This window comes from Falco punctatus (assembly GCF_963210335.1).
Source record: "Falco punctatus genome assembly, chromosome: 3".
Taxonomy (NCBI): Eukaryota; Metazoa; Chordata; class Aves; order Falconiformes; family Falconidae; genus Falco; species Falco punctatus.
This window is the reverse complement of record NC_137582.1, coordinates 85802607-85826964: the sequence shown is the minus strand read 5'-3', so window position 1 is coordinate 85826964 and position 24358 is coordinate 85802607. Positions and strand designations below refer to the sequence as shown.

The window sequence follows — 24358 nt, the reverse complement described above, 5'->3', positions numbered from 1 at the left end:
TTAATAACTGGGCTGAAGAAACCCCTCCTAAGCTGGTATGCGTAGCAGGTCTCTCGTCTGCTCTGTGCATCAGCCACAAAAAACCACCAGCACATATTCCATAGACCAGGCAATGGATTTCCCCATAGTGGGGATGCTGACCAGCCCCAGACAGCATGCAGAGCTCTCACTTTCATGGTGGGAGCCCATGGGAAATGGTCAGGGTGCAGAGACAGGTTTATGAGTCCACATCATTGCTCAAGGCTGGGTAGGACTGATGGATGTGGAGGGAAAGTGCTGAGAGCTGACACACCATGAATAAGGAGGGGGAAGGTTTGCCTCTATTTTTAAAGAGGAGAAAAAGACTTGTTTTCATTTTCACCTGACTGCTTGTGCACTGCACTGGGAGGTGGGATGTTCAGCTAAAATATAGCAGTGAAAACAGGACACAGTGCCGTGGATACAGTCTTCATCTAATGATGAACTTTCTGTGTGTCTGGGCAAATCAGTGTAAGCTTTGTGCCTCAGTTTTCCCTGAATCTACTGTGCTAATAACATCAGACAGCTCTCTAAATGTCATGAAACCTAGCAGCACGGAGGTCCATTTAGTGATAGCAAATAGCAAAAATAAGTATTATTATTTATCACTGAAAAATGAATATCTAAACGAGAGCTTTATGATTGAACTGGTCATCCATGCCGAATGAGCTCACGTGTCAGCTGTGCCCATCACGCATCGGTTGTGTGAGCAGCAGTGAGTATCGTAATGTGAATTTTAGTTTTCATGAAGTAGAATGGGACCAGGGAGGCTCAGGGCAATCACTGCAAGGCTGAGCACGCAATGGCACAGGACACCAGCCTGCGCATCCCACCGGCTGCCTCAGCTAATGGTGGCCTCTCAGCTGCGTGGCAGAGCAGATTAGCGAATGAATGCAGCATCCAGCCTGCTCTGACAGCTGGCTTGATGCAGAGCACGGCAGCCTCTCCCACTGCAGGGAGAACTGATGTCTTGCAGTTGACCTGCTGCCCGAGTGGGAAAAGCAGGTGCAGGCAGACCCCTAGGGCAGTCAATGCTGAGCCCTCCTGGAAGGCAATGAGCAAAGCTTTCCTCCCAGAGAGGACACATCCTCTTTGCCCTGACCATTTGATTTATTGGGATCCACTTTAACCCTCAGTCAGGAGCTACAGAAAGAAAAACAACTGATGCGGCAAGGTCAGAAAGCCCCATTACATGGGATATAACAATTTTCAGACTTGTCAAAGCTCTTTCCAGGGCTTTGCAGATACTTCAGTTCAATTACAATAATGACCCTTTGGAAGATGTGTATTAATCTCCTGGAGCTGCCCTCTGCTTTAGACCAGAGCTGCCTCTCAAGATGGTTTAACGTATATGTGCAATGTCCATGGGATGGTAAGTCAGGCAAAGGGAGTTGCTGCCTGTCTCTGATGGACAGCCAAGGTACCAATTCACCATCTGCCAGAGTGTGGTGCCTGGAAGGGTGGCCCTAAGCCTGACCTAGCAAGAGCCTAGATCTTCCTGAGGTGAGTTCTGCAGGCTTGAGGACAGTCTGTCTTTCTGGTGTGGATGGAAGTAGGGGCAGCAAAGTAAGTGGGAAGTATATCAGTTCCCCTCAGCTTTTGATGATCCAATGTATCCAATCTACCACCACCTAGCCAAGGGGACAAAAACGGAAAGGGTCATAATAATTGCATGGATGAATTATGGGCTGTCCTCAAAAAACTAACTGCTGTCATTTGCAGGTGGGGAAGGAGGAACCAAGGGAGTGATTTATCTACTGTCACCAAGGGAGATCAGAGCTGAGCCACAACTCAGATCTCCTGTCCTTTCTTATGGCTGTGCTGGTGGCTCTGAATAAAATGTTAGCTATGTCCTGTATTGGGAGAACAAGAGCCCAGAGGAGGCAAGGATCCAGCAGAATGCTACTTTTTTTTTAGCTGTGGACATTAATTATTTAATGGTGGGTTTAGATCATATGTCAAACCTTAAGGAATGTTGAGCATCCTTCAAACCTCAGCAAGGCTCCTGACAACTTCAAGGGCACTCTACAGGATCTGGCGCAGGGATTATCAATATGCATGTGATTTTTTGTTCTGATTTCAACCTTAATCTGAGGCTGGGGCACAAGTGCTGCTAAAGGCTGTTTGCAGGTCTTTTGGCTATCAGAGGAGTATCTTTGTCTTTGATCTTCCATAAATGAAAGCTGCAGTAATGTATCACTGTTATTGAGAAGTCTGCCGCATTCAGGCAAACCTTTTCCCGTCCATGTGTCCCATGCATTGGTCAAAGGACTGCTGGAGAGTTCGATGACATTTAACAACATGTGCCAACAGCCTGTTTAGTTACTGGTCGTGATGAGTGAGGCAGAGCACTGCAATGCAAATACCCCAAATCCAGGCAGCTTCAAGAAAAAAGTGTCTTGGAGCTGCTGCACACACAGCAATGCAAGGAGATGGAGGAAGCTCCCTGTGTCTAAATATTACTGCAAGATCTGGGTCCTGGCTGGGAAAATCATTCTTCACCTGCAAAGTTACATGGAAGGAAGGGATTTTTGATGCCTAAGGTGTAATTTACACATGCCAGCACATGGGGAGCCAGTGTGAGTGCAGTGAAAGGAAAGGCTGTAGCACACACACAGCTGCAGCTGTATTGCAACCCTATCATCTTTGCAGTCATTAAAGTTGCACTGATTAGTCCCAGCAAAGAATCTGCTGTCCATCCTCAAGAGAAACAACTTAGGATGAGGGGGGAGGTTGAACATGTTTTGACTGAGACTTCTGTGACAGGGCAGGGGAGGAAACAACCTACATGTCAGAATTGGCATTGGCTCAGCATGATGGAGCAGTCACACAGGGGACCCCAGTGCCCACACAAGGAATGATATAGAAATGATGAATGGAATGGAGCAGAACAGAACAGAACAGATCAGATCAGAACAGAACAGAAATGAACGGAACAGAACAGAACAGAGCAGTTCAGTTTTCAGTTGGAAGGAACCTACAATGATCATCTAGTCCAACTGCCTGACCAGAGCTGCCCAAAAGTTATTAAGGGCACTGTCTAAATTTCTGTTAAACACTGACAGGCATGGGGCATTGATCACCTTTCTAGAAAGCCTGTTCCAGTGTTTGACCACCCTCTCTGTAAAGAAATTCTTCCTTAAGTCAAGTCTGAAATGATGGGGAGGTGCATCCCATCACAGTGTTCTCAGGAGTATTATGTTTGTAGGATAAAAATTGTTTTGATCTTGGTTTTTTGTTTGTTTGTTTGTTTGTTTTACGTAGCTATAAAAAAAATCCCCACCTCTACCCCTGCTTCTCGGAGGCTGCTGCATTTCTCTCCACTCAGGCGATGACATCTCAGAAGTATTGTTAGAAATGGCATCACGGCAATGGGCATGTCCCTGCTTCCCAGTTCATTTCCACCCTATTCATTCAGTTTACAAGTGCAAAAGATGCTTTTGCTAATTGCCAACTCTGCCGGTTCCTCCTGGGATCTGGAAAGCAGCTGAGATTGTCCTGCCTGTTACATCTTCAGCAGCAGTAAAGAGCTGTTGCCACAGTCTGTGAAACAGGACTTACATGACTCCGATTACTGTCATGCCTGAGTATTTCACAGCCTTCAATATGCTGTTGTTGCAACTAAAGCTGAGCAAAAAACCTCCTTTTCTAGGTCACTTACAGTTCTGAAGTTTCTTTAACATTTGCCTTTACCCAGATTAATATTTTAGGAGAGTTTTGGTGAACAGAAAAGGCAGGAGAAAGCACTGTCGGTCTAATGACAAGTGTCACTTTGCTTTTGAGTCTTTCACAGTTAAGATGGCTTCAAAATGCAGCAAAACTGACAGTAACTCTCAGAACATTTCTGCTGCTTTGAAGCAGAAGTCACGTGGGGACCTGCTCTCAGGTCCCCGGAACACAGGACTTGCAAAAAGCACTTTTGTTCTCCTGGCCTCCCTCCAAGGAAAGCCATCAGAAGAGGTGGCCAGGGAGCCCCCCAGCTCATGAGAAGTACTCCTTCACTCTGATATCACTTGTCATCTGAGGAAAGAAAGAAAGAACAAACAGGAGGATGGAGTGGGAGCTGTCACATCCACTGTACATTTCCTGCTTAGTTCTGTTACCCTCGGACAGGTGAAGGCTGGGACCAGTAGCTTCATCACTTTGGTCCTAAACTACCTATCTGCTTGCTGTTCAGTGTGTGTGGAAGACCTTGATTCACCAGCCAGCAGTGCTGGAGGAGGGCATTTGGGCAGGTTGGGAAGAATACAGCAAGGCTGTACCAGCACACGCCTTAGCACTGTGGTTTCCAAACCTTTTCCCCTTCAGGACCCCTGAGTGTCAAATTAAATGTTCTGATCGACTTCATTGCCTCTACACATACATGCATACACTTGGATGCCCTTTGATCTCCAGAAGTCTCCACTATTTATTCCTTAGGGAAAAGCTGAGCAACTTTATTTCTATTGCTGATGGTCATTTGCTTCTCTCCTCTGGACATTTCCCTGTCCCCACCTTCCCAGCTGGGCTGGAGAGAGCTGCAGCAGCAGGAATCCCCCTTATTCACCCTCTGCAAGTCCAGGTTGATCTCCTCTTTTGGAGGCTCCTGGCTCCAGGTGCCAGCTTGGCTTTTGGAGGCAACACCCTGGCAATGTGCAGCTCTGCTGAACCAGAGGATAAAAGCTTCCTGCTGGGATTCTGCATTTCAGCTGTGGTGGTGATACTAGCTGGCTTATTTCCACAGTCTTTACCTCCCCCAGATCTCAGGAAAGAGAGTACCAAGAGGGTTGAGTGCACTTTGTTGTTATCAGCTTAATACCTGAGATCTCAGCTAGTCTCAGCAGGACTGCTGAGTTTCCCAGCTTGGGAGCTATAGACCCAATCCTGCTCCCTCCAGGCTCTGTGGAAGGCTGTATCACAAGTCAGTGCCTTTGACTAGCAGAAGCTGGTTCGCACTCTGCAAGGACGTTGCAGCATGGAACCAGAGCCCAAGGAATCTGCACAGGTCTGCAGGAGGTGGAGGTGCAAAAGCAGGGCTTTAGTGATCAGTCTGCCAGGGGAGGAGGCAATGGCAGATGTGTTTGGCACTGGTGTGTGTGTGTATTATTGTTGGGCAGGTTGGGGTGAATGAATGGGCAGGAACAAAAGGACACTTCACCCCTAGGACTCTGCCTTCTGTTGCACAATTGGCAATTTTGGCAATAAAAGCCATTCCCGGTGCTGCAAACCACAGACGGGACAGCACAGACATTTTTCAGTATAAATTGCTTTAGCCAGCACAGTCATCCTTTGTGCTGCCTTGTAATTGGCAGGTATTTAATTAGCTGAGGAGTATTTCCATGTCTTCCTACTAACTGGGAAGTCAGAAATTCCCTGTTGAATGAATACTCTTTGAGTCCCTCCAAAGCCTGCCACTGCAACTTGGTTGAACCTCAGCACATAAAATACAGCAGACAGTTGAGTGCGAGTTTGCACAGATGCTGCAACATCTGTCCAGTTTGGACAATTTGCTTGGCTGAGCGTAAGGGTGTTGCTGGAGGTGTGAGATAAAATCTGCTGTCTGGGCTTCTTGGGGAGCACTCTGTCCTTTGTGTTACCCAGATGTACAGAGATAAGGCAGGATGGGGAGGAGGAAGGAGAAAGCTTAATGAAGAAATGTTGCTGGGAGGAGGGAGGTTTCCACACCCTGCATCTCAGAAAGCCATTTTCATTAGCAGAAAGTGGGTCTAAAAGGTTTTGATAGCAATCCCTCTTTGTATGAGTTCCAGCGGCTGGCAGAGTGTTTGGTTACCAGCGTAGCTTTGGTTAAATACATTTTCAGCAGCAAAGAGCAAATGACTCCCCCTCCTCCTCTGTGACCTGCTTTCCTGGGAAAAGCACAAGCAGATCCGTGTCGCTCTGCTCAGCACCTGCTCCTTATTCCTGCTTTTTGCTAAGGGCTGGGGTGCTATGCCTGCCGGTCCGGCATGTCTTTTCTTCCAGCCAGAACCATCGGCAGGGGAAAATAGGAATTAGGGCAGACCCGACAACAGTCACACTGTCCACATAAAACCGTTGCTCTTGCATGGTGGGGAAATCTTCCAGCAGGAAAATCTCTGCCAGCTTTGCAGGTCTGAAGCTTGATTTGTGTTTCAGCCTCCTGCCAGTCCAGCAGGCTTTTAGCAGGCTGGCGAAGTTTCTCCACTGCTCCCTAGTTTCACTACAATCCTGAGCTTTGGTATTGGTGGCTTTCTGCATCCCTGCATCCTCACTGCTGTCATGCATGTCAAATTGTGACAGGGTACCATTCCCAGCAGCGTGGCTTGGGGCTGAAAGGGAATCGACGAATCCAGCCACCTCTCAGTTCCCAGATGAGCAGCGCAGCCCTGCTGAGGGATCTCACCCTCTCCCTCTGATTGATCTGGGTCCTGCCCACCAGGGAGCTGTTTACATCGATCCCTGCTGAGAAACCATCTGATCAGCACCCAGGAGGGCTGGGAACAGGTTGTTCAAGGAGAGGGGGCAGCACAATCTTAAACATTAGCATTTTTTTATTAGCATTTATTTAGACATAGTACACCAGCCCCCTCATTGCATTAGCATCATCTTTATTTCCCAGCGGTTTCCTCTTCTTCTGCTAATGTAAATCCAAAGCAAATCCTCCAGTAGATTCCTTTATACACCCACATAAGACAAAGTACAAGTCACCGTGGTCCCACCAGGGTGGGCTTTTGTGGATTGCTTTACATTTTACCTACCCTCTACCGCCCCAAACCTGTAACAAACTAGCATATAATTTGACAGAACATCTATAGTGGCTATAGACACAGAATAACAACGAGGAGGTGGCGAACAGCAATGCAGCATCCCTGAACCAGGATCCAAATCCAAATGACCTTCAGGAATGGGCAGACGTTGCTTTCTGAAATTTGAACTGGGAATGAGGGAGGCATTCCACCTATTCAAGGGGCTGTCAGCTCCACTTCTTTTGGCTGCCCCACTTCCATGAAATGCTCATTTTGCAGAGTGCAGAAGAAAAGGAGGCCAAAGGGAAAGGAAAGAGCAAAGAAAAGCACTGGCAGAGAAAAAAGTGCAGCTAGCTGAACTGACACTGACTAAACCTTCTCATCTACAGAGCAGCATCCCTGTGTGCATGTGTGTATGCGCCTGCCTCTTGCTGCTATCACCTGTCTCTCTGAATTCCTAATTCCTCCTCAGGCCTGATTCAGAGCTCACTGATGTCCAGCTGTAGGCCTGAAGTGGGTCTTGATTTTATTTTTGGTGTTTCCCTGACATTCTGATCATGGGACAACTGTGCCAGTAACAGCAAGATTCCAAACTCTGTCTATCCGAGGAACAGGATTGGACCACAACAGGCAGGCTAACACAGCCAGAAGTAACCTGCTGTCACTGTGTCCTTAACAAGTCTGTATTGCCTGGGAGAACCCTATTAACATGTTTGAAAGATGACAAAAATGCCTCAGGGTTTTGAAAAACTTAACCCCACAACCCCCACTCAATTCCTCCACCCACCTCCATACTCTCACGCTCACGGTCTTAGATGCTCCACCGCGGAATGTGAGTTGCTTGTGCTAAAAGGAGGTGGCAATGCAAAAGCGACCTTTCTCCCGGCAGTCCCAGAGCGATGATGTGAAATGGTGCAAACACAATGTGTCGTGATGGGACAAGTATCTTCTGTGCCCAGCGGCTGAGCCCGAGGGTGACCTGCTTCACTGGCTTGCAGTTTCATGGGGATGTTTGCTGACCTCTCTTGCTTTCAGCTGCAAAGAAGCAGGTGGGAAAGGTGTGCTTTCACTTTGAGCTTGCTCACCATTCCTTTGGAGTTATTTGGCAAGAGATAAATTAGGAAATGCTCAATGAACAGATAGCCCCAAAGGGCTCAGCAGCTCCCCTGGGTTCAGAATAATTTCAAAATACCCCCAGACCTTGTCTGTACAGTGCCAAGCCTTTCTCAAAGGACTTCTTGCACTCCATCTCCTTTGCCTCAGCCAGCATGGGGCTTCCCATTTTTTAGGGCAATTGCTTTTGCTCTTTTAATGCCCCTTCTCAGCTGGAAACACTGCAGTGTGAAGCTATCCAGAGTTCCCAGATACAGATATATCTGTTACTGTGATCCAGCTGCATCTGTGAGGACTTTATTCTTAGGCGATTTGTGTGGGTTTTGCTAAGTGCATTGAAGTAATTTGTACCTTTAAAGGACTGCATCTCCCTCTTGGTTACGGTTAATCTTTAATCCAGCATCTTCATCTTTGCCTGCAGCACCTTAATTTGGCTTCCTGATTTAATTTCTTTTACCGTCTGCTACCTCTTCCTATTCCCAGCCCCTCTGTCATCCGCCTGATTTATTTTTCTTTGTCTCTTTATCCACTAGCCTTGCACTCAGCCATTAAAATTTTCTGATTTAGGTTTCTGAGAAGCAGCATACCCTGGAGCTAGCATTTTGGTGGTGAGAGAGCCATCCTTCTTCCCAACCTGGCCCTGGGGCCTCCTGTACTCTTTGAGACAGGGCTGGGACATCGGCAGCAGTGTTTGTTTGCTGTTTTGCAAAGTGCTGCTTATAGGTAGATAAGAGGCAGTCTGTGTCTCTGTCCCTGACTTTGCCATGACAAGCTGGGAAGAGCATCAAGATTGCTAGGGCCATTTTAGAGACAGGGATGCTGAAAAAAAGAGAGCACAAGTGATTGGGGGAGTATAAGGATGTCACAAGGATATGCAGGGAGAAGATTAGAGAGGCGAAAGCCCAGCTACAACTCAGGCTGGCCACCGCTGTAAAAGATAACAAAAGATGTTTTTACAAAATACATTAGAAACAAAAGGAGGGCCAAGGATAATCTTCATCCTTTATTGGATGTGGTGCAGAACATTGCCACAAAGGGTGAGGAAAACGCTGAGGTACTTAATGCCCTTGCTCAGTCTTCAGTAGTAAAATGAGTTGCCCTCAGGGTACTCAGCTTCCTGAGCTGGAAGACAGGGACGAGGAGGAGCAGAATGAAGTCCCCATGGTCCACTAGGAAACAGTCAGTGACCTGCTGCTCCACTTAGACAGGCCTCAGTCTATGGGGCCGGGTAGGATCCACCCGAGGGTGCTGAGACAGCTGGCAGAGGAGCTCACCAAGCCACTGTCCATAATCTGTCAACAGTCCTGGCTAATCTGGGAGGTCCCAGAAGACTGGAGGTTTGCCAGTGTGATGCCCATCTACAAGAAGGGCAGGAAGGAGTATCTGGGGAACTACAGGCCTGTCAGCCTGACCTTGGTGCTGGGGAAGATTGTGGAGCAGATCATCCTGAGTGCCATCATGCAGCATGTGCAGGACAGCCAGGGGATCAGGCCCAGCCAGCATGGGCTTGTGAAAGGCAGGTCCTGCTTGACAAACCTGGTCTCATTATATGACAAGATGACCTGCTTGGTGGATGAGGGAAAGGCTGTGGATGTTGTCTACCAGGACCTTAGTAAGGCTTTGGACAGTGTTTCCCACAACATTCTCCCAGAGAAACTGGCTGCTCACGGCTTGGATGGGTGTGCTCTGTGCTGGGTTAAAACTTGGCTGGATGGACGAACCCGAAGAGTGGTGGGGAGTGAAGTTACATCCAGCCAGTGGCTGGTCACAAGTGGTGTTCCCCAGGGCTCAGTGCTGGGTCCAGTCCTGTTTAATATCTTCATCAATGATCTGGACGAGGAGATCAAGTGTACCCTCAGTGAGTTTGCAGATGACACCAAAGTGGAGGGTAGGGGGAGTGTTGACCTGCTGGAGGGTAGGAAGGCTCTGCAGAGGGATCTGGACAGGCTGGATAGGTGGGCCAAGGCCAGCTGTATGAGGTTCAACAAAGCTCAGTGCCAGGTCCTGCACTTGGCACACCACAACCCTGTGCAACCCAGTGCAACACTACAGGTTTGGGGCAGAGCAGCTGGAAAGCTGCCTGGTGGAAAAGGTCCTGGGTGTGCTGGCTGACAGCCGGTTGAACATGAGTCAGCAGTGTGCCAAGGTGGCCAAGAAGGCCAACAGCATCCTGGCTTGTATCGGCAACAGTGTGGCCAGCAGGACCAGGACAGTGATTGTCCCCCTGTGCTCAGCACTGGAGAGGCTGCAACTTGAACATTGTGTTCAGTTTGGGCCCCTCACTACAAGAAAGACACTGAGGTGCTGGAGCGTGTTCAGAGACGGGCAACGGAGCTGGGGAAGTGTCTGGAACACAAGTCTTGTGAGGAGCAGCTGAGGGAACTGGGGCTGTTTAGCCTGGAGAGGAGACTCAGGGGGACCTTATTGCTCTCTACAACTACCTGGAAAGGAGGCTGTAGGCAGGTGTGCATCAGGCTTTTCTAGATAACAAGCAGCAGGAGAAGGTGAAATGGCTTCAGATTATGCCTGGGGAGGTTTAGATTGGATATTAGGAAACATTTCTTTACTGAAAGTGTTGTTCAGGGAGGTGGTGGGTTGGTGATTCTATAGATGTGGTACTTACAGACACGGTTTAGTCGTGGACTTGGCAGTTGTGGATTAACAGTTCAACTTGATGATCTCAAAGGTCTTTTCCAACCTAAATGACTCTATGATTTTATGTTTCTATCTCAACCAGAGCTGGGAGTGAAGTGGGTTTTTTGTTCAGAGCTAGTAACACACTGTCATTTTCCCTTTTCCTTTCAGTTGCTTGCACCAGAGCAATGTTCAAAATCCCCAGGTGGACAAGCCTGCTGCTTTGTCATTGTCAGGATTTTGTGTTAAGCAAGCATGGGGTGATGGTTTTGGTCATCTCCTCATGCAGCTAATCATCCTTCTGCTCCCCTGAACTCTGGCTGAGGGTTTGGCAGAGAGCTCCAAGCCATTTTAGGCTCCATTGTGGTCATCTAAGAAGATACCATACTGAACAGTGAATAAGACATAGATGCTGATGTGTCTGAGGCAGCCTGGCCATACCCTAAGGAGCGTCTGAAATATCTCTTACCAGGTGTTTGTATTGCTCTCCCTGCCTTTAAACCGAGTGCATTTGTACATCCTTGACTAGCCAAAGGGAGTGTTTCCAGCTTGTTAACTACTGGCTGCAATGTCTTACATTTATTTTGGCATCTGGTACACTCAGCAGAAGCATTTATCACCTTCTTCCCAAGCTCCCTTTCCCATGGGACCATGATGTCCAGGCATAGAAAATGGTGTACTTTGCTAATGTGCTCAGTTCCTCTGAGAATTTTCCCTGAATTTTTTCAGTACATGCGAAGCACAGGCTGCTGCTTATCAGTTTGGTACCTTGATACTGTTTTCTGTGTAACTAGGAAACTTTCCCAGTTTCTCAGAAATGATCATAGGATGACTGGCTGTGGTACAAGACAGAGAAAGAGGGTTGCCTGGACCACCTACAGGTTAATGCCTGGTGTGGAGCCACATCTTTTTCTAAACAGAAAAGCAGAGTCCCATCTTTTGGACTATGATCCAGTGTTGAGTCTCCATAGCATGAGAGGGACTAACTGCATAACCAGCCACAAGTCTACAAGGTCTCAGACTTTTCGTGGTAATTGAGAAATTACAGCTGTAAAACTGATGTGGAAGCTGAGAGGGTAAGCTGAACGTTTTCGTGGCTGGCTGGAACACATACTCTTTCTACACGTTTGCTGAACCAGGCGATTTCAGGAGGGTTGTGCAGGGTGGTACACTAAGTGGGTGACAGCCCATTCAGCACAGTCCTGGTTCCTGTTCTTTCTTTGCAAGACCTGCCAAAATACTTGCATGCAAACTCTCTGGTCAAGGACACCCGCAGAGCTGCCCCTGGAGAGAATGGTCCTGCAAAGCCTTGGATAAGCAGCTGTGAATGTCACATAGGGGTGGGAGAGAGACAGATACATCACTCACTGATTTCACCTTGTCCTTTGTTGGAAAGGAGCCCTATATGATAATGAGACCAGCCATCTTACTGCTCATCTTTCCATTCTGCTCTTGTCCCAGTGGTACACTTTCCTCCACTCGGGAAAGTCAACTTCAGAAAGTCCCAACCTCTCTTTACGATACTTTTGTAGTAGCTCCTTTAGATAGTTTCCACCCTTTTCCCAAGACGGCCCTGACATCTAATGAACTATTTGCTTCTCTGATATTCTGGTGTAGTGGGAAAGCTCCAGTGGGGCAACTTTGCCCAAAAATAAGATTAGGAGGTATGGCCTGGACTTCTTACATTGGAGGGATCACAGAATTGCTGTAACGGTGCTTTTAGGTCTGGATAGCAATAACAATTTTGAGAGCACAGGCAAAAGTCTCGCATGGATAAAACGTTGACCTATTGTGGAGAGTAGTCCAAGGTCATATGCACCCACTGACATTTGAAGCAACCTGATGATACCAGTGTTTGCAGTGTAGCTAAATCTGAGAATGATTTTTCTTTTTTCTTAAACCCATGAAGTCATGGGATTATAGGGAGCTGTAGGCTTTTCTGTTTCTATTTCACAGGGTTCTGTAGAGGAGCTTGAAAATGTCATCCTTTTAAAGGAGAAAATCCACAAGACAAAAAGACTTCAAACATTCTATATAAATAATAAAATAAAAATAAAAGAAACGCTCACAACACTTCAAGCCAAATTCCTGATGTGTGTAAGCTGAGCTGTGATCCTGTGGAAGAGATCAGATCTGTAATTATTCAGCAACCACTAGAAGTGGGGTCAGGAAGGAACATTTCCCCTGGTTTGATGAGCAGGAGCTGTTGAAGCGGCTTCCTCTGCAACCTGAATATTGTGACACCTCACAGGGATTTTCATATTTGTTTCTTTATTGAAGACCAAGGACACTAGCACTGCCTGGTTTCTCCACTTTTCTATGTAGTCCGTGGTATTGGGTCTCCTGTAGCAAAACTTTTACATTTGTGGCACTTGTTGAGGATTGTTCAGTGGCTTACTGTGTAGGACACACAGGGCAGAGTGGTCCTTCTGGGGGTCCATCCCAATGAAACATCTGTCCTGTGATTGCTGTGGGAAAGGATGTTTGGCAGGGAAGTACAAGGGAATTGCAATCACAGGATATGGACCCAGCAGCCAAGTTCTCCTCTCCCACCCCACCCTTCCCTGGGCACTGACGCAGGTCTTCAGAGACCAAGGTGTGGCGCAAGTTTCGTCTGCAAGAGACGATGCCTGCATTTCAGACCTTCTTCTGGAGCTGTTGAGCAGGGATGTAAAGGGGGAGGCTGTTCATTAATTATCAACCACATGCTCTGGATTTTAAAAGGCAGAGTCCAAAGCCCAGGAGGCTGATGATGTTGGGAAATGCTGAGTTTCCTCTCTGGTGGGATGGTGTGGCCTTCTGATGAGAGTCATTACAGCTCAGCATCAGCTGTATTTATGGTGTCTGAAAAGATTATCTCCAGATAATCTTACGGGTATTTAGCGAGCCATATGCTTTATTTCAATGGTAATATGTATTTCTTTGTGCAGTTTAACATTGTTTATGTTAATTAAGGCTTCAGATTGGATGCTGCATATGGGCTGTTTCGCTTTTTTCTGGGGCTAATTTGCAGATAGTAAGTAACATTGTCCCCTGCAAAATGCTCCAATTCAGTTAGCCATGATTATGAATTCACAGCTGGGAAAAGGCCTTGCTTTTAACCTGCTTATAACTTTCTCTTCCCGGCCCGCCCTTCCCCCCACACAAAAAGGAAAGGACCTGGAGAAAATTCCAAATATCCCTCATTTCCCGTAGGTCATGAATCATTTCATAAATCACCATTGTCTTAATTTTGCTTGTGTCAGTTCAGAAGCAAATCAGCTGAAAACACTAGGAATTAGGGACCTCTGAAAGAAAAAGAAAAAATATGTAAAATTAATATTTCTGCTCTGGTTTAATGTTCTTTCACAAAGCAACTGGATCAATAGTAGGCTTTCCCCCCCTTTTCCCCCCCATTTTCATTGTTTTTTTCTAAAGAGCTAATTTAATAATAGTTGCTAATCTGATTATTGATTCTTTCCTACCTGCAGAAAATTGTTTTGTTCAATGTCAGGTTTGCATTGTCAGGGTAGAGGTGAGAAAAAAGGCAACAGAGCGATCTCAGCAGTTGAGCATAAAGTTTTAGACTGGCTCCAGAGACCTGAATTTTTTTCTTTTTGTGAAGAAACCAGGGAACCCAGGCAAAGGATGTATGGATGCATTTATTGACTGGGAGGCAATGTTGCTCGGTAGTTGCAGGAGTGCCTGATTACTCCAAAGACCGCAGCTCTGTTGGTGCCCTCATACAGGGCTGTATCCATTCACATCTCCTTCGTGTGCCTCAGTTTCCTTATCATAGAATCATAGAATGGTTTGGGTGGCAAGGTATCTTTAAAGGTCACCTAGCCCAATCCCTCTGCAATGAACAGGGGCATCTTCAACTAGATCAGGGCTGCTCAGAGTCCCGTCCAACCTGACCTTGAATGTTTCCAGGGATGGGGCATCTGCCTCCTCTCTGGGCAGCCTGTGCCAGTGTTTCACCACCCTCATCATAAAAAATTTCTTCCTTATATCTACTCTGAATCTTCTCTGTTCTGTCTCTACATGCCCTGCTAAAGAGCCTGTCCTCATCTTTCTCATCTTTCAAAGTATTGAAAGGCTGCAAGAAGGTCTCCCTGGATCCTTCTCTTCTCCAGCCTGAACAACCCCAACTCTCTCAACATTTCTTCATGGCAGAGGTGTTCCATCCTGCTGATAATTTTTGTGGCCCCGCTCTGGACCCACTCCAAGAGGTCCATCCATGGCTTTCTCATACTGAAGACTCCAGGGCTGAACTCAGTACTCCAGGTGGGGTCTCATGAGAGCAGAGCAGAGGGGCAGGATCACCTCTCTTGACCTGCTCACACTTCTTTAGGTGCAGCCCAGGATATGGTTGGCTTTCTGGGCTGCAAGCAAAATGAGGTTGTTGACACTTTATTTCTTCGAAATGAGTGTAGAGAAAGTGCTAGACAATCGGTTATTGCGCTGGAGCTTCAGTTTTCAGATTGGGTTACGTGGATGTGATCAAACTGGTGCTACACTTCAAATTCAGATGCAGAAGTGCATGATTTCTCTAGGAGGATAGGTTTTGCTCCAGTAAGCCTAGACTGACTTGCTGGATGTGTGAGATGTCTCGCAGGATTTTCAGTAGCATAACTGAGAGCTCAGCCTGGCTTTGAATCAGTGGATTGATCGCAGAAAGGCAAAATTATCTCTTGGATAATAGGATGACCCTTGTGAAACAGTTTTGTGGCTTTTATTCAGTTCTTAGGAAGGTCCAAACTAACCAAAGCACAATTACTGCTTTGGCACTGACAGCGTCCAAAACTCTCAAGCAGCTAGAGTGTTAGAGATTGATTTTAGCTTAGTGTTTAATATATTTCAGTGTTTACCTATCTGGCACGAGATCCTTTGTGATGGTTTTAGCAGCCAATCAAAGATTTATTTTAATTATTTTTTTTAATCAGCCTTTTTTTTTTCAAAAGCTGCAAGCCTTTTCATGTCCCTTTTTCCTGGGAACCATCCACTTTTTAATCCACCCCTGAGGTCCTGCAGAAACGGTGACTCCAACACACTTGCTGCAGAAAAATGATTGTACATTTTTTGTCCTGAGCTATTGTGCAGAGCTGAAGTGTTTGAAAGGCACTCTGGGGCAGTCTTTGGCTGGAAATGAAAATCGCTTTTGGGAATCCCACAAAAAGGATTAACTTTGACTTCATCTCTGGTTCGTTCTCCAAATTAATAATCAATCTGTCAGCTGGACCCATGCCAAGCACTTGCATGACCTGCCTGTTAGCGTAGGGGGAACGGCCCATGTGAAGCAAGAAATATCAAAGAAGCACAGAATCATTGAGGTTGGAAGAAACCTCTGGAGATCATTTGTATTATTTAAGTCTCAAACGTACACCTCATTTTTAAAAGCTTTTTCTGATTCATACCTCTTCCCACAACAAAGGCTCTCCATTTGTGCAAATTCCTATTCAGAAGAGCGTTGATGTTTAAGAAAGTCCTTAAGCATGTGCTTAGCTCCTATTTAAATCTACAAGACAGAACTTAATTGCTTTTTCCCATCAAGTGCTCAAATAATGTTCATAGTCGTGTTGTAACATATGGTGAAACATTTTCCTGTAGAACATCACTGGAATTACACTGGAGATAAATCTGACCACAGACATTACAGGCAGAACCAACTTGTCAGGTTTCCTGCTAACCCTTCCAGAACAATGTGTTTTATGCCAGCCTGGTTTGGGGATTTCTACAATTCCTCTTTGAATGGCTTGTAATCAGTCTGAATACACTGTTCTCTAATATTCTGCCCACATTTTCCCTTTAGTAGAGTTTCTCTTTCTTCCCTCCCCTCTTGAGACCGCCTGGAAATAATTCTGCTTCCTTATTAGTGTACCTGGATTCAATATTTGTGAATAACTCAGATTCTGCTCTTTTTATTTGCCACTCAGCTGTGATCATGGGTTTTTCTATTACAAATTGAGTGTACTTTCCTGCAGATTCAAAGTTCTTTTGCTGAGAAGATAAAGGCTTAGTACTGACCTACAGCTGAAACCTGTACACACAAGCATGAACACACAAACACACACATGTAGCTCCCCTTACGGACCTGTTCATTAATACCCCGTTTTCTTCTACAGCTTGTAATCAGGTCCGTGAAGAAAGTATTTTACATTCAAATATGCAATATCTCCTTATTGTATCATCCCTGTTTTGTAATTGGAACAGATCTCAGTGAAACAGTCTTCTTATTACAAAATGCAGTGATCGAATCATTCAGGATTTGAAGTCTGTGCCAAACTACGAGGTGTTTGGTAATAGCTGCTGGCTGAACCTACATACCCTTGTGTGGGCAGAATGCTGTCTGCATCCAACAAGATCGACACTCCAGATGTGATGCCCTGGACCATGGAAAGATCCCATTAGATCTTTCTTGGTGGTAGTGGATATGTCATCTGCAGCAGATGTTGCTGGACAGGCTCAGACATTTGGGAGCCAGGAATGGGACCACCCAAAATGACAAGACTAGTATTATTCATGAGATTTCACTTCAATACAGCTCTAAGTTTGAAGCCTTCCAGTTGCAATTGAATCATGTGATTTTAGGAGTTTCTCAGCAACCACATGGACTAGAAATTAATTTTAAAATAAAGAAACACGGGCTGAATCCAGAAGCTAGTCTTGAATGAAGTTTCATAATATCATGTTCACACTGGGCATAAGGCAATGCTGGCACCTCACCTGAGCGCCGTGGGTCAAGCAATGAGCAAACATTTAGATGACATATCACTTAGTCCTTGTGATGGTGCAATGCCCAAGAAATCTCTCGCTCAGCAATCTAAAGACTGAGCTGAGCCCGCCTCTTGCCACACGGTAGCATGTGAACAGTGAAAAGAGGCTGTTGACTCTTCTGGCATGTCCTTCTACTTGCAAATACGTTCCTCTAACCCAGCTCCAAACCATATCCCAAAAGGGTGCAGAGGTGTTCATATCAAAAGGATTTCAGGGCAACGAGAAAAGGTAATTAAGCAAATTTGCAAAGAGGAAGGAAAGGAGAGAAGAGGAATTCTTCTAAGGAGCTTAAAGCCAGAGGGATGGACATGACTTTTTGGTGCACCAAGCACTTGAATATTCTGAGTAGTTTAATAACTGGTAATAATCAATTAATAATCACTGGTAGTAATGAGGGCCACCTTTTTTAATCTTCTATTACATGGCATAGTTGGACTTATTCTGAGGAGATTTACACCAAGTTTTTGACTCACTACATTGCACATCACCCATCCTTTATATGATTTATAGCAGCTTTTAACATAAAAACTGGATGGCTTTGATCCAACTGATTTCTTTGAATCCAGTGGGATAAATAAGCTGGCATCAGACCAGGTCTTATAAGAGCAAAGGGCAGCTATTATAATTTGGTGTTTTTTTTTTTTTTTTTCCTGGCCTAGATATCGCTATGTGATCTTTTTGTATGTGCATCTAGAATTGGACACCAGACTGTGCCAAGTGTGGCTTTGGCCCCGAACAGACTTTATTCTGATATTGCATTCACTGCTGTACTGTCAGCTTTCCTGCCACAAGCATGTGAGGCCAGGCACAGCATCTAGGGAGTGTTACTTATTTTCTGATACCTTCCCTGGGGCTTCCTTTTTTTGGTAGACTTTCTGATTTCTTTTGCTTTTCTTTTTTCTTTGTTCTTTTGGATGAGGTTACTTCTGTTGATGCATGGCCCAGATCTGTCCTACTCAACTCTGAAAGCTGGTAAATGAGTAAAGCTGGGCTTTGGGATTGAAAGTGATGTTACGGCAATCGTATTCACACATTTCAAGAAAGTTCAGATTGCTTGGGAACGGGACTGTATGTGTGTGTCAACGTACACATATTTGATGTTTGATGAATGACAGCTTTAAGCATGTCTATTCCTTGTGAGAGCCTGCTTTAACAGAAAAAGTTAAGGATAACTAGGAGCTCCTTAAGAGCACTTTTCTGGATATCTGCAAACCTATAAATGAAAAAGATAACCAAAGCACTAAAAAAAAACCCCTGAACTAAACAAACAACACCCCCCCCCCCCTCCAAATCCAAAAAACCCCAAACCCAACACCAAAACCCAAACAAACAAAAAAACCCAAGGAAAGACAAATAAACCAGTATCTACAAAAAAACCCAACAACATTCAGTTTTAAAGAGAAAGTAAAAGCTGTTGTAGAGATAAGGACAAAGGATAAATTGATAGCAAGCAATACAAATCAAAAGCCTGAAAAAGATAAGAGAAAAAAGGACAGAAGAATTTTATTGTTCAGGCTGGTTAAGATGAATAAAAAGGAAAATTTAGAGTATACTAAACCTGAAATAAATCCTAATGATACTGGTTTGTTAATAGCTAGAAATGACATTTATTGATAATAATGCAGAAATTTCAATAAACGCCTGTATTCTGTAATTGGAAGAGAGCCTTGTTACTTAATCCACATCCCAGGCTAATGAAATACTTTTCATTACACCAGCATCTAAAAAACATGCTATACATCATCTAATAAAGTACAATGTTTTTAAGAGAAACAAGACAGTAATTTTGCAGGCTAAGAGCAGGCTAAGGCTAATTGGGGATCATTGCTTTTTTAGTAAAAGAAGGGTGGAAGTGTTCCCAAAAATCTGGAGAGAGGAGCGTGTGTCTGCCAGCACAACAGCCACCCTCCAGAGCAATCCGTCTCACATCTGTCTTAGGCACAATAACACACCATCTGATATGGGATCCAAAAATTAGGGGATTGTGGGTAATATTATGATTATAATTGAATAATAGCATACTCATTAAAACAGAGAAATTAATAGCAAACAACTTATGGAAAATAGATCTTGTCAAGCTAAACTAATACTTTCTATGAGAATACATAACTGCTTGGTAGAGTCTGAGCATTTGTTGTTATTTATATACACATCAGAAATAAGGCATTTTTCTTGGTGACAGTGAACAAACAGAATGACTGGCCAATGCAGTTCTTGGAAATATAGGCAGTACATATAGGGGAGAATAGAGAATTCCTGTTCCGTCTGAGATTGGCCTTGGATCTGTCAGTCCCCTCCAAGGAGGGTGCTGATGAATTGCGGAAGGTGCAGGGAAGAGACCAAGGAACAATGGCTGGATCTGAGAGTCTTCAGGAGGTGATGTGACTTAGCTCAGTGAAGAGCCAACTATCCAGGGAAGGCAGATATATGTCCCATCAGCTGGATGGACACACAGTAGGGTCCAGACTTTTAGAAAGCCCCGAATGGACACTGGAAAAAAAATGTTGCATGTTGATGACAACTTCTACAGTAAAATTGGTTTGGCTGCCTTTCTTTAAAAAAAAAGAAATATGAAAAGTGCTTTAAAACGGGAGATGATTCAGGAAGGCTCAGTGTCACATGTTAAACTGGATCTGAGTAGATAATCACAACAGAATCAGCAGCCCGTGTTGATGCTCTGTTATCCTGTTGGTACCCAGCCCGTTTTCCCTACTTTTTTGCACAGTGGTTAAGGAGGTGAGGGGAGACTCTGCCTCATTGCATGAGGAATGGGTCAGTGTGTGCATGGAGTCAAGACCTGCAAAAAACTTCTTTGCAACTCAAGGCAGGTCTGCTGGAGTCAGCAGTACAGAGAAGTCCAGGCCATCTGTGATACACCTAAAGCTACTGAGCAGCTTGGCTCCATCTGGAGCTGCCTTGAGCTTGCCGCTGGCATTTTTGACTAGGTTCCCTCCTCTGAGGATGGTCAGATGTGTAGAGAGGATGTCTTACACCCATGTTCTTCTAGTGAAGGCATATGGTCCTTTTGCTTTGCCTCCACATACTGTCCCAAGTTTCAGTGAAGCCCAGGTTATCCACGTGGATCCTCACCTTCTTCCCATCCATCGTGTTTCTGTCCTTTTACTCTCTGCACATTCGCACCCCATACATGACCACATTTCAGGAGAGTGGTCTGGACAAGACAGAGAAGCAATGGGTGGAAAATGACTGTACTTTTTTGGGTGATGACTGTACCCCAGCACATGAGGCAGAGCATGAGAGTCCCCTTTTCCCTGGTTTAGCCTTTAGTTCTCACATGGAGATGGGTCTGTAATAATATTCCCTGATGTAATGATCCTGCCTGTGGGATGAAGGCCAAATTCACATGGAGTCTTTCCCACCTGTGACCCCTTCTCCACTCTGATGCTCTTCCCCAGCCTGAAAGGATGCCATAAAGAAGTAGGGACTCTGGCACTTTGATCTCTTGAGGTCCCTCTGGCAATGAGGCAGGAGCATTCCTGCCATGCTCAGAGCTCTGGGGGTGCCACAAAGGCCTGAGGGGAGTCCCATGACAGCCTATGGAGACCCTAGTCCCAGAGAGCTGGGGGTGACAGAACAAGAGGAGGGAAGAGGGACAGCCTGGGGGGTGGAGGAGCAGGCACTGGTGCCTGTGGAATAATTGGGGGTGGGGTGGAGGAGGAGAGTGTGTGTGGGAGAATGAGGATCATGTGGCTGGGGAAGGTCTATGGGGGGGGGGGGGGTTAGATGGGGACTACATCTGTATGGACTGTGGGGCAGGGGTATGGGGGGTATATGAGGTGAGGGATGGGGTTATGGCAGGAGCAAGGTGTGTATCATGTCTGTGGGACAGCTGTACAGAGTTATACATCTGTGTGTGGGATATGTGGGACTGGGTTATAGGGATAATGAAGTGTATTTGGGTTGCATAGGACAGGGCTATAGGAATATTTATCCATATGGGGTGTGTGTCACAGGGTTATAGCGTTATGCATCTACACAGTAGATGTGTGGGATGAGGCCATACGGTTATGATATATGGGATAAGTGGGGCAGGGCTATAGGGTTAAGGAGGTGTATATGAGATGTGTGGGATAGGGCTATAGGGTTATGCATCCTCATATGGGGTGTATATCACAGGGCTATAGGGTTATGCATCCACAAAGTGGGTGTGTGGGATAAGGCTGTACAGTTACGTGCATACGTGGGATCTGCGGGCTATAGGGTTAGGGAGCTGTATACGGGGAGAGTGAGGCAGAGCAGCCCCGGGGACCGAGGGAGACTTTTCCACGGTGGGCGACGATGGAGGGCGGGACGGACCCTGGGGCAGAGCAGGACCGGGACTGGGAGATCCAGGGCGGGGGTGCCGGCGGGAGGGGGGGGTCGGTGGGGGCGCGGTACCCCCTGCGGCGCCGTGCCCGTCCCCGCCCGCCCTGACGGCCGCTCTCCCTCTCTCCCCGCTCCGCCGCCCCGTCCCTCCCTCCAGCCGAGCCTCCGCCTCCGCCTCCCCGCCCGGCGCCTGGTCCTGGCGCGGCTGCCGAACGGTCCCGCTCGACGCCTCCCGGACCAAGTGCCTGTGTGACCGGCTCTCCGCCTTCGCCATCTTAGCCCAGCTCAGCCCCGACATGGTGAGTCCCGCCGGCCGCGCCGCGGAGGGAGGGGCGGAGGGAAGAAGCAGACGGGGGTGGGGGGGTGGGGGGGCACGGGGGGACAGGGGGAAATAAAGACGGAGGGAAGGGGACGGGACCGGGATGGAGCGGAGCATCCTCGGCGTGCTGCTTTCCGGTACCGCGTACCTGCGAGGAGGGGCACCGGGGACGGACCCGAGCCCTGCTGCAGTCCGGTGTCGCCAGGAGCGTGGCGACACACCGTGAGGCTTTGCATCCCCCTCCCCCCTCCCCGCCGCCCTTCCTCTCCCCTTCCCCCCGACCCTGACCGCAGCTTTGGGACAACGACACACACACAGCGACACATCGGGGCTGCTGCTGCTGCACTGCTTCCCCCCTTCCTCCCATCCCTCCATCCCTGCGCTGTGCCTTTGCGTATGAATATCGCTAAACGTGGGGGGCGACCAACCCCCGCCGGGTGTATTCACTCCCGTGGGTTCCCCACGCACGAATTCTTCACACGTGTCTTAATTTTTTTTTTTTTTTTTTTGGGGGGGGGGGCGGTTTAGGGGGGAATCGCTCCGTGCCCCTTCCCTCCCCGCTGCAGCTCCACAGCTCACTCATGACCCTTTCACTGCCTCGGGGTCCTTCTCCCTATCCCCCACTTTTGGGGTTTTGGGGGGGGGGGTGTCCCCAGTCTGTAATAAGGGACCGTGGAGGGGAGGAGTTGGAAAGTTTTGGCCGCTGTCGGTGACACGAAGCCGGTGCCGTGTCTCGGACGGAGCCTCTGGAAAAAAGTGTGAGATTCCTAGAAATTATCACTGGGCGGCTGCACCCTGAGTCTGAGAGCGGGGTGGGTGCCAGGGTACCAAAGGGACCCTGGGGTGGTCAAAAGGGGCTTTGCAGGCTCCTCTCTTTCACCTTGTGCTTTTAAATTTGTATTTATTATTTTTTTTAAGTAGTTAATCCCTTTTTAGGCAGTTCCCAGGTTCACAGAGCAAAGCTCCCTTTGCTCCCTTCCACCTAGTGCTTCTCCATCTGCCTGGGCACTGGGACTTACTGGGCCCTTGCAATTATTTACTAATTATGCTTTGCTTGTTAAATGCTGGCTTAATTCAGCAAAAGGGGAGGGGAAAGGAAGAAAGGAAGGGTGATGGTGGTAAAGGGAAGGGGGGGGGATCACATTTTCCAAGATGAAGGTTTGGTTTATTATTAGAAACACTAATGTATTTGGTCCACTAGTTACCATGGAAACAACATCTGCACTGAAGTGGTTTTAAAGACACAGCGTTGGTTGTGTTTGCCCGGGCCCGTGTAGGCCCACCCGCTCCGGCGCTGTGAAATGGGCTCTGGGGTGTTGGGCAGAGTTGTTCTTGAGGTCCTCTTGAGAGAGGCACCAAGCTTCTGGTCTTGGTAGAGATGAGCTGGTTGAAGGGTGCTTGAAGGTGGGACCTGGACTGCGTTCCTGCTTGGAAGGGACCTGGGAAGAGCTGGTTGCATTGATGCTGGTGTCCCTGCACTCATCTTCTTCCATGGGTCGTTGTTGCCTTGTCTTCCCAGCAGGCAGGCTAGGGTCTGTGTGAAACCAAGTGGGCAGGGAGGTAGCCTGCTGGGCTAGTGCTCTCCGGGAGTGGTATCCAGCCTTCTCAAGGTGGACAGGCTGAGCTCAGGCAAGCCAGCTGGGACCCATCTCCTGCAACTCTGTACCTGCCCTGTGACCCTGCATGGCTGTGCCCTGCCAGCAGCAAGGCTTCACCCTTCAGCCCAAGCTACGGCAACTTAAGTGTTTTGCTCCAGACATTGTGGTGACTACCACAGTAATTAACAGGTGAGCCTTGTCCCGCATGGGATGGACTCCGTGCTATTGTTGCAAGCAACCCAGTCCTGAAAAAGTTCAGGGAGGTTGTGTGGTTGAAGAATATAAATTGTGATGTCTGCTGCGGGAATACTTATAAGGCAAAGCCTGAAATGAAGTCAGCCCAGGTGTGCTGCTGAGCTGCTGGTGAAAGTCCTCTGCTGATCCTTCTTCTGCAAGTGGGCAGAGGACCAGGAGATGTGAAAAGAGAGAAAGGAGGCTTTGTTTTGGCTAAAGCAGAAGTTTCTTTAACAGAGACTTTATATTCACACAGTGCTTGGTATTATTGAACTAAGCAGCTAGGGGAAAAAAATGGTTAACTTGGTGTGGCCAGATACTGCTTATCCCTCAGCTCTAGGTGTTCGGAGTGTTATCTGGGTAATGCGGGGTTGGTATAAGCCCTTTATCATCCATGCAAGTATTTTTGCATCTGAGAGTGGGCTTGGCTGCAGGAGGATGCAGCTTCATTCCCCCAGGCATGTTTTATTATATCTGCAACTAACCTCTCAGTTGGTCCTTTGGGGTTTAGGCCTAAAATTGCTTTTCATTCTTTTTCTGACTCCTCTGGCTCCTGGTTGAGTTACATTTTCACAACTCATTTTTGCCCAGCCTGGAATCAACTCATGAGCATCAGAATGAGTCCTGTGGCCACGCTAGGAAGAAAGCTGGGACCT

The 24358-nt window shown here is 47.0% G+C and overlaps 1 protein-coding gene across 7 annotated transcripts in view; it reads left to right on the top strand.

Moving 5' to 3' along the window:
* The window catches only part of ADGRB1 (adhesion G protein-coupled receptor B1), a 294461-nt gene that overhangs the window by 183480 nt on the left and 86623 nt on the right, over window positions 1-24358 (top strand). For all 7 annotated transcript variants that reach the window (XM_080380266.1, XM_080380265.1, XM_080380263.1 and 4 more), the window contains one exon: window positions 21709-21850. In XM_080380266.1, the coding sequence (XP_080236392.1) occupies window positions 21709-21850 (142 nt within the window). The remainder of the gene's footprint in view (window positions 1-21708; window positions 21851-24358) is intronic.